This window comes from Phoxinus phoxinus, assembly GCF_949152265.1.
Source record: "Phoxinus phoxinus genome assembly, chromosome: 1".
NCBI lineage: Eukaryota > Metazoa > Chordata > Actinopteri > Cypriniformes > Leuciscidae > Phoxinus > Phoxinus phoxinus.
Genome location: NC_136876.1, coordinates 13,366,137 through 13,377,285, shown reverse-complemented (window position 1 = coordinate 13,377,285; position 11,149 = coordinate 13,366,137). Strand labels below are relative to the sequence as shown.

General features: G+C 36.6%; 1 protein-coding gene across 2 annotated transcripts; it reads right to left on the bottom strand.

Moving 5' to 3' along the window:
* Window positions 1–174: 174 nt before the first annotated feature.
* LOC306996965 (ectonucleotide pyrophosphatase/phosphodiesterase family member 7-like) lies at window positions 175–10,938 on the bottom strand. Of its 2 annotated transcripts, XM_079609941.1 has the most exons (6): window positions 10,721–10,938; window positions 9,934–10,079; window positions 6,852–7,484; window positions 2,086–2,320; window positions 595–727; window positions 175–425 (listed from the first exon to the last, which is right to left on the bottom strand). In XM_079609941.1, the coding sequence occupies exons 1-6, from the start codon at window positions 10,803–10,805 to the stop codon at window positions 365–367; spliced, it is 1,293 nt and encodes a 430-aa protein (XP_079466067.1). In that variant the 5' UTR covers window positions 10,806–10,938; the 3' UTR covers window positions 175–364. The 2 variants fall into 2 exon arrangements, with proteins under 2 accessions (XP_079466067.1, XP_079466066.1); XM_079609940.1 differs by lacking the exons at window positions 175–425; window positions 595–727 and adding an exon at window positions 1,198–1,283 and having other exon boundaries at window positions 10,721–10,916.
* Between the last annotated feature and the right edge of the window lie 211 nt (window positions 10,939–11,149).

Here is an 11,149-nt window from a genome sequence, read left to right as displayed (position 1 = left end):
ATTGTTGTTTAATCCAATGATAGTGTGGGTTTGAAGGGATGTTTGTCTTCTTCATGACTGAGAGATAAGAGAATGTCTCCATTTCAAGGTTTGTAACGTCACAGGACGATGTTGTGTTCTTGCTGTGGTATAATAACACTGGTTGGATCTGTAATCTACTAAGATTATTCACTACTAAACTCTGTTCTTTTTATTATCATCCCGTCGTCTCCTGCTTCTGCTCTTTCTCAGGCAATCTCTCAGGCTGATAGAAGACTGATATCTTGATCTGATATTTCTGATGTGGAGATCCGTCCGATCTAACAGTTGGAAGGATGTCCTCCTCATATATGTGTGTGTTTATCTTCCTCTGGATGTCCTGGCTCTAAAATGAGGTTTGTTTTGTTTCAGACGGACACGTGTCAATCTTCCCCTCGTCTGTGAAACTGTAAAGAACCAAGAAAATAAATCACATCCAGATCATCAACATTCAAGATCTGCTGTCAGGGCAAAATCAGGTCGGTCATGAAACAATTTATTTCTTTGTTTCATTCTATTTCAGACATACTTTTTAATTGTAATCTTAATCTTTTTAATTGTTAGTGTGAGGTTTACCTGCGTTTGTTCCTCCTGCGTCTGAAAATGCCGCGACTTATCAGAACGACAAAGACGACGAGCAGAAAACCAGCAACAGCTCCCAGTCCAGTGAAAACACTGGTGAGGATATCATCATCAGACGAGCCTTCATCTGAAACACACACACACACACACACACACACACACACACACACACACACACACACACCACATAATAAATCCATAAAAGTAGGCATTTTCTTAAGAAATCTTTGTTTGTGAAAGTAAAACTTTGTAACAAGGATAAGAAAGTTAACAGTAGTTTCTAAAGATTTGTTTGGGTTTTCAAAAAGACAAAGGACATCCTTAATGCATAGATTACCGTTCATATTAACTTTTGAAAAACAATTAGAGCTCAAATCATTCCAGAAAATGTATGAAACATTACAAGAGAAAAACAAATGACAGATGACTTAAATATTTAATCAAATCACTAAGAATAATTGATAACAGAAAATACTTATTTTTTGAAGAAATATGCTGAGATCTTTCATGTACCATGATATATATATATATATTTGTTTTTTTCTTTCTGTCTTTCTCTGTTTCATTCTTTCTATTATTGTCCTATGATTGTGCAAGATACGAAATTACTTGTATAACATACACAATATTAGATATGTTCTGATTTCTAAGAGATGCGTGTTTGCACTATTGTAAAGAAAATTCTGGAATAAAAACACACACACACACACACACACACACACACACACACACACACACACATGCTGATTAGAGACTGTTTCATGTTTCATTGACATCAGTGATTTAACTACAGGGAAGCGGAGGCAGACCGAAATACAGATAGATAGACAGACAGACAGACAGACAGACAGACAGACAGACAGACAGACAGACAGACAGACAGACAGACAGACAGACAGACAGACAGATAGATAGATAGATAGATAGATAGATAAATAGATGGATAAATAGATTGATAGACAGACAGACAGAAAGACAGACAGACAGACAGACAGACAGACAGACAGACAGACAGACAGATAGATAGATAGATAGATAGATAGATAGATAGATAGATAGATAGATAGATAGATAGATAGATAGATAGATAGATAGATAGATAGATAGATAGATAGATAAATAGATTGATAGATAAATAGATAGATAGATAAATAGATTGATAGATAAATAGATTGATAGATAGATAGATAGATAGATAAATAGATTGATAGATAGATAGATAGATAGATAAATAGATTGATAGATAAATAGATTGATAGATAAATAGATTGATAGATAAATAGATTGATAGATAGACAGACAGACAGATTGATAGATAAATAGATTGATAGATAAATAGATAGATAAATAGATAAATAGATTGATAGATAGACAAACAGACAGATTGATAGATAAATAGATTGATAGATAAATAGATAGATAAATAGATAAATAGATTGATAGATAGATAGATAGATAGATAGATAGATAGACAGGTGTTCTCACTCTCAGGCTGTATGGAGGAGGTCAGCATGTGTTGTGTGAGCTCCAGCTGGCCGTCGTTGGGTTCAGGTGTGATGTTCAGCATGTGGCACATCAGTGGGTAGATGTTGACGGTCTCGAACGGCTCCACCTGCAGGTTCTTCCTGAAGTCGGGCCCCACGGCCCTGAAGAACGGCTTCATGTCCAGAGCCTGGTTATCATAGCCGTGCTCTCCCTTATGGAACTGCACTGGGAAATACTGCGGGAAAACAAGCGGATAGGGTCAACTAAAGGCTATTCTACAAACTATCAGCACTTTAGAGCACCAACATATTAAAGGGCTGGTATAATGCCCTTTTCACAAGATGTCAAATAAGTATCTGATGTCCCCAGAGTGTGTGTGTGAAGTTTTAGCTCAAAATACCCCACAGATATCTTTATATAGCATGTTAAAGTTGTCACTTTTTGAGGGTTAGCAAAAACACACAGTTTTTGTGTCTGTCCCTTTAAATGCAAATGAGCTGCTGCTCCCGGCACAGGGGGCGGAGCTTCAACAGCTCGTGTCCTTTTACCTCACACACACATGCCCTGAAAATTGCATAGACAGTATATAAGATGGACACAGCGACCCCATAGACTTATACGTAGACAACGGAGAAAAGTGAAGCCCATTTGAAGCACTCACTTCCTGATCGCCAGGCGTACTGCGCAGGCTCACACTGAGCTTGACGACGTAGATGTGACGTGAGCAACGTGTCTGACAGCTGTCAGTCTTCTAGTAGCTGTGCGGAGAGAAATCTGAATCATTCCCTTCCGAATCCCGCAGAGATGGACAGTGTGAGCACTGTAAACTGTCCATGAGCTAGCAGCAGGAGCAACTTTATCACTCTCTGTGGGCTTCTCCCTTGACTTTATCGGACTTTATGCCTCCACGTCCCCCCGATTGCATGCAAGCTTCTCCGCCGGTCTATACGGTAATTTCTCTACAGTGCGACAGAGAGTCGCGTGGGTTATGACGTAATGGTTAGCCTATTTTTACAAAAACGGCTTCTACGGGGCCATAACGTAAGGTACAAGGTAATGGAGCCTTTTATACATTGTCGTATTTCTTTAGAAATAAATAATGGACAAATGGAGTCTGTGGACGCTTCAGATGTAAAGTTATTCGCTGTCAAAGTGACGCCAAAATGAATGAGAGTCAATGGAATGCTAACAGCAGGTGAAGTTCTGCTACAATGGCGGCGCCCGGGGAGGCTTCAGTTTCCGGCGGATGGATTACCCCCTTGGAAAATTGTTCAAACCGAAGTCAGAAAGATGAAAGACTCAAGAAGAAGTTATCTTCTAGTAATTTATTAGCAAATTCTGTCTTGATAATCTATAAATCGTGTTCCGCGGGGCGGGGTTTATGTAAATTTTAGGGTTGGTGATGTCAGAAAGAAAATATCTCCCTTTGACTGTGAACTTTGAGCATTGTAACTTTGCAGATGTGGTTTATGCTCAAACAACAACATTACACACTAACTAAAGTTAGAAAGTGAAATTATATTGAACCACCCCTTCAAAATATTTGAATGACTATTTTTATGCTTACTCCATAATATTCACTATATGCATTCTGTCTACTGAGAGAGAAAAATCTGTAGAAAACAGAAAATGTACTGATAATTTTCTGCCAGTTTACAGTTTATGGACTTTCAACACAGTGCGATGTGTAATCCGAGCTACTGGTAAAACACCTGTGAAAAATCAATATAATATTAATAACACACCAAAAATGTGACATATTTAACGACTGTCCTTAAAGCCAGTATTCAAAATGGAGTAATAAACCCCGATAAAAATGTAATGCAGTCGATTTTAATATGTGTCACATGACCTCATCATATTTGCTTATTGTTTAATTCAGTTATTGCGTTGGTCGTTGGAAACTAAATATTATTAAATAATATTAAAAGTAAAACATTTATGAAAAGACGCCTAAACTTTTGGTAGTTCAATCAAATAATGAGAACAGAACAATATGTTAAAATATTTTACAAGCATTTGTTTTGTACATCGCATGGGAAACATTATCTAACGCGATTACTGAACGTTTGGGCAAATGTAGAACATCATCCTAATATTTCATGCATAAAAACCAGTTCGTACATATTTGCACATTGTGTAGACTTACTTATAGTAGTAGTATGGTAGTTTAAACAAAGCAGGGCTTTTTTCAGTGAGTTTAACGAGTGCATTATATCATTCAAACAGCAGAGGGCGCCAGAGAGCGGCTGATTTGTCTTCTGGTTGTCATGGCAACGTCTGTCTTGCGGTTTCAGAAAAGATATTCAGCTGCGGTAAGTGTTTTGTTTGGCTCTTGGATCATGTTATGGTTATTGAGTGGTTTAGGATGCCAAGGTAGAGCTGCTGCTGTCAGGCTTGGTTTGATTTGCTCATGCTTTGCACCAGTGGTGTGGTTGTTAGTGCGCCACACTTATAAAACTGTCCTCTGACATCTGTGGGTCAAAGGTCAACAGGAGCTCAAAGAGTTCAATGACCTTGACCTGACCTTTGAGGTTGTCATGTGAGCAGAGTATTGATTCATTGATTGATTACAATGCAAATTAAAAGGAGAGGAGTGGCAAAGTAGAATTAGCCATTGATCGTGTTCGGTTCGTCTGCCAGTCAATAGATTTAGATTTACATTATTCATCTATCTGTCAGTTACCTACGACTAACACCATAAAAACAAACATTTTTTTACTTTATTAGACAGATATATATATATATATTAATCGCAATTAATCGCATCCAAAATAAAAGTTTGTGTTTACATATATGTGTACTGTGTATAATTATTTATATATATAAAAACACACACACTTATGTATATATATTTAAGAAAAATTGGTTATATTTATATATAAAATATTTATATATAATATAAATTAGGCCTATATAAATGTATATACAGTATATAAATGCAAATATTTCTTAAATATATACATGAATGTGTGTGTATTTATACATAATCGCGATTAATCTTTTGACAGCCCTAATATATATATATATATATGCATATATACACTTATTTTATTTTAGCTAGTTTTTAGATAACTTTCTGTACTAAAATAAGTAAAAATTGTAAACTTAAAAATAAATTAATTAAAACTATATAGACACACACATAAAAACACACACAATAAAAAATAACAAAAATGTAAACAGAAAATATGAAAATAATTCAAAATATTAATAAAAACTAGAAGAGCAACTCAATGGTACTAAAACTAAATATGCAGTCTTCAAGGAAGAAACTTGTGCATGTTTATTGTTTATTTGCGTGTTTATAAGTTTCTCATGAAAGCATGTCCTTGGTCAGGTTAAAACAAATGTTTTTGATAACAAATTATATTTTGCATAAAGGAAAGAATGCCTATTTTGGACTATTAGTTGGTCAACATTATAAAAAAATCATTAAATATAAAAATAATTGTTGATAAAATAAGTATTTTGCATGTGGAATTGGGGAGTAAATATGGTAAATTGTCATTAAAATAATATCACAGTGTAACATCTCTCAATGTTCATATATAGGCTTTGTTTTCTTTATGTAAAGCACACTATATTTCTGTTGATTTTAGGGAGATTTCTAAAAAGGTTTAGTGAGAGATTCCCTCAGATATGCACTCACATATCACAGATATGTCAATCAAGTAAACAGGAGGACAGTTTGTTCTTTCCCTGAGAGAGCTGATGAGATTTCAGAGTAAACCATAAAACACAGATAATCTGTGAACAGCCCTGACTGTTGATCATGTACACCGGCTTTCACTCATGAATCAAAATCATTTGGTCAATTTGAACTCCAAATGAAGGCGATACTGCATGTGTGTCGGCAGATCTCTAATTCACCATTAACCATTAACATCAAGGTAACATCACTTACTCTTTATAAGTGTTTTCATGGTGATCTGGGGCATTTCCCCAAATTCTCAGCACAGTAAGGCCAAATTATGTATTTATTTATTATAATTAATGCAGTGTGAATTTTTGTACATTATTTTCATGGTGATTTAGTGCATTTACCCCCTAATCCTACTGTTATGCAAATTAATTCGTTCATTCATTCATTCGTTCGTTCGTTCGTTTATTTATATTGATACATTTTTTGGGATATTTGTACATTATTTTTATGGTGATTTAGTACATTTAACCCTCAGTTTTCATTAATGTAATGCAATATCACCTCTGAGAATAATGAGAACTACATTTATACTTTGTAGGACTACACGCCTGCGCACATACAGTATATATTCAAACACGCATACCTATCGACCGAACACGTGATGCGCATGTAAAATACCGAAACTCTTTGGTAATTTTTCCGAGAGAGATGCTAACGGTCTAATCGGATTCAATGATCTATGCTAAGCTATGCTAAAAGTGCTACCGCCAGACCCGGAGATCGGCTGAATGGGTTAGAAAACGGTGAAACTCAACCGCTTAACTCTAGGGGAGTTGGAAAATGAGCCTATTTCCAAAAAAAGTGGAGTGCTCCTTTAAGTAGGAAGAAACTGGTAGGAAAATGTGCTTAAAAATCATGAATATACAGTAATGTCACAATGCTAAAATCATAACCGATACCTAAAACATGCTTTATCTGCTTAATGCAATGTAAATCCTATTTTTCTTTCTTTTAATTTTGAGGAGAACATTCACCCACTTGTGCTTGAGAGCGGCCTTTTTAATTCCTTGACAAACTTGCATTACGTTTTCACGTCTTTTAAAAAAAATGAGAGTCTCACCCCATTGATGACGTATCCTGGATCGGCCCAGAGGATGATGGGTAATATGCGCTGGTTCTGGGAGAAATGCAGGCGAGCGGGCATCTCCTCCCTCTTATAGACGTGGAGATGCGGATGAGCGCCTTTCAGCGCGGTGTACACTTTATCGAGTCTCCCTTCTTTGGGAAGCAGAAGTCCCACCGGTCCAAAGTCCACGATATGGAAGGACAGATCTCCGAAAGAGAAGCCGGGGATCTTGGAGAGCACGATCTCGTCCACCAGGCCGTTCCTGTAGACGGTGCTCATGCCGTGGTCGGCCGTGATGATGATGTTGAGCCTCTCGCTCAGGCCGTTTCTCTCAGCCGAGCTCCTCAGGTATCCCACGGTCCGGTCCACCTGTCGGACCATCGCCCTGCGCTCGGGGGAGTCCGGCCCGTACCTGTGTCCCGTGGCGTCAGGCTCACCGAAGTACACGGACACAAAGTCCAGGTCCTGCCCCCTGAACCAGGACTCCATCACTTTATCTATGTTCTCTCGCCAGGCCGTTTCGTTGCTGTAGTTGTAGTTTGCAGGCTCCACTTCTCTCACAACAGCACTTTCTCCCTGATACGTGGATGCTGTTCCAGGAAAGTGGAGGGAACCGGCCTTCAGACCCTTTTTTTTTGGGCGGGAAAATCAATAATATTCATTCAGCAAACGCTTCTTTTACCAACTCTAAGAGCAAAGCAGAAAATGTTAAATCTAGCATTATTTGCTCTCATGTTAAACACAAAACTAGTATCGAATTATTTTTTCATCAAAGCAGAAGCTCCTTTGCAACTTGACAAGTCACATATATTTCTTTATGCTACATTAATGGCCATTGTTTGCAGCTTGACAGACCTTGGTCACAATATGCATGCGTTGCATGGACAAGAGAAGATCTGAGATGCTTTAAAACACAATTTCATTGGTTTTCAAAGTCATTGGTTTAGTGCGACAGTGGTAAATGAAGATAGAAATGTTCTTTAAATTGATTCTGGTTGTTCATGCATCACCCTTTCTAAGGGTTTGAACCTGCAATCTTAACAGTCTGTATTTTTACTGACTAGAATTAGTATTATGTATAACTGTGAGCAAATCATCATATGAGATTTCGAGTTTCTGAGCTGGTTTCTGCGATTCATCTGGTTGAATCTCCTGTGTGTCTGGTTTTATATGTAGAGGTTACTGGAGGAAATGAAATGAGGTATTCGGGATGATTCACAGTGAAGTGTTGCGGATCATTAGCAGACGGCCCGCTTGTGGGAAATACGTGTCTTGCAGGAGACCAAGTCAATTTGAAATGGTCCTCTCTAACCAACCCCAGAAAAACTGGACAATATTCATTCAGAATCCATTTGAAATCAGTTTATTTCATTCTAAAGTCAAGAAGTTTTTACAGTTACATTTGACTACATTTAGTATACATTTAAAACATATATTATATTATATGAATTATATTATATTATATGAATTATATTATATTATATGAATTATATTATATTCATTATATTATATTCATTATATTAAATTATATTACATATTATATTATATTTCAAGTACAGTAATAGTAAATAGTATGATAAACTCAAACCAACCCCAGAAAAACGATATTTAAATATTATTATTATTTATTATTTAGTTTATTTCATTCTAAAGTCAAGAAATATTTAGTTACATTTGACTACATTTAACATATGCAGTATATATTTAAAAAACATATCACATTATATTATATTATATTTAGGGCTGTTAAATGATTAAAGGTGCTGTAAGCGATCCTGGGTGACATCACTTCTTGTTGACGTTCGAACTATTGTCAAACAAAACGGAGGCTAGCTAGACCCTCCCTCCTCCTCATCTCGTCTCCTATAAATTAACATTCAAATTCATAACAAACAGTGGATGAAAACAACCATTCACATAAATTGTCGCCATACTATTAATTTGATTGATCATTTACAATACAGATTGATCTCTAGCTGCTACAAACATATGTATTCACCAAAGTTAACGCTGACTGCATAGTTCTAGCTAATTATATCCTTGTGTGGGTTTGGCGAACATAAGCGTCAATTTAGAAAAAAATAAAAATTTACGTTACCCACCTGTCAAGCAAAAACAGAGCAACCTGAATGTTGGACTTGAAGCCCTTCTGTCGGCGGAGTTCTCGCCATCTTTCGAATGCTTTACCGATGTAAATTCGGTACTTCGCGCGTTCTTTATCCTTTTCCCTCTTCTTTGTAAGTTGATCAACGGAACGTCGTCTCTTGTGTGTCGGCCATTATTCAAACTTCCCTCTTGATGCTTCTCTCTCCTTCACACACCCCCCTTCATGTGCACGCGCACTAACCCCCAAGACCCACCCTCAAATACTTCTTGCCAGTGATTGGCTGGAACACTGTTTGTAATGTTTCGTGGTGCGGGTTAGTCCAGTTTGTTTTTGTTGCCGTTTGTGGAGCCTGTGGTGTCTACAGAGACCGCGTTTTTTACAGTGTGTTCAGGGGACAGGCAGCTAGCGGATAGTGAGGAGATGTTTGCTGTATGTGACAAAAAATATTTTGGCCTGACATCACTTAGAGCACCTTTAATCGCGATTAATCGCATCCAAAATAAAAGTTTGTGTTTACATAATAAATTTGTGTGTACTGTATAATTATTTTGTGTATATAAATACACACACGTTCATGTATATATTTAAGATTTTTTAAAATATATATATATAAATTATTTATAATTTATATATAGTATAAATTATATATAAATCTATATACAGTATATACATGCGAATACTTCTTAAATATATCCAAGCATGTGTGTGTATTTATATATATAAAATAAGTATACAGTACACACAAATTTATTATGTAAAAACAAACTTTTATTTTGGATGCGATTAATCGCTATTAATCGTTTAACAGCCCTAATTATATTATATTATATTTAAATTACAGTCATATAGTAAATAATATGACAGACTGTTAAGTCAAAGGCTATGTTCAGAGTGCATTCGGCTCAGTGCGCACCATGTGACCCTGAACAGTGCAGCTTGGGACGGGCGCTGCTGGTGTAACTGGAGTACCTGTCTCTGAGCCGTGATCCATATGGGCAGACTTCCACTGTCCCACCACTCGTTCACAAACTGAGACTTGTAGTAGGACTTCTTCTCCCAGGTGCTGGTGTTAAACCACATGTTGTGAATTACACCGTGATTCTCTATATATTTCCCTGCGGAAAGATACTTAAAGACATTAAATATATATATATATATACTGTAGAATTTACTTTAAAATAATCGTCACTCATAAAAGCATAATCTGTTTAATTTACATCTTTTTAAAGTGTATATTCATATACACACACTAAATGTATAGATATTTATGGATATAAGTATTCATTATTGCCTTGTTTCATCTGGATGGATGGACATAAATATTAAATGCATATATTTAAAGCTAGTTACATTGTATATTATACATATATATTAATTTTGAAGAATTAGTTTAATGATTTGAATTAATTATGAATTAAATTAAATGTTGTATATATATATATATTTATTTTATTTTATTAACTGACAGGACTAATATATATATATATATATAGTAAATAGGCTACTTAGTGCTGTGTTGATTAATTAACTAATTAATTAATTCCTGTAATTTATTAATTAATTGCATTTAACATTCAAGTTTTAAATATATTTTTATATTGTAATGATTTCACAGTTGTTCTAAATCTTTATATTTAGTCAACTCTGTGTACACAAACAATGTAGTCAATGCTCAAGTTTTTGTAGTCAATGCTCGAGTGTTTGACAGCCCGCATGATTCTTCCGTGTGCATTGCTTCATGCGTGTTGTATTGTACCTGTGAGGATGGTGAAGTGTGTCGGGCTGGTGATAGTGAGGAACGCAGGGGTCACGTATGTGGCTTTGACCCCATCCTTCGCCATGGCGTCCAGGTGCGGCGTGTCCACGTCCCTGTCGTAGTCCCACCTGAAGCCATCGAAGGAGACCAGCAGCAGTTTTCTGTGTTTCTCAGTGGCCCGGTGCGCTGGAACGGGGACCGCCAGAGCCTGAACACACAAACACAGACAGAGAACCGGCGTCCACAGCATGATCAGAGCGGATCGTGTTCAGGTGTCCGTGTGACACAACCAGATTGTGTTCGGTTCTCCGGCTCAGCCTCTTTTACTCGCCCTCGCTGCTGCCGGCCAAAGTTTCATCTGGTTATCTTATCTCTTTTGATTTGCCGGTTTGCAGATTTTTGCTGAGGCTTGATTAGCTCACATAGATT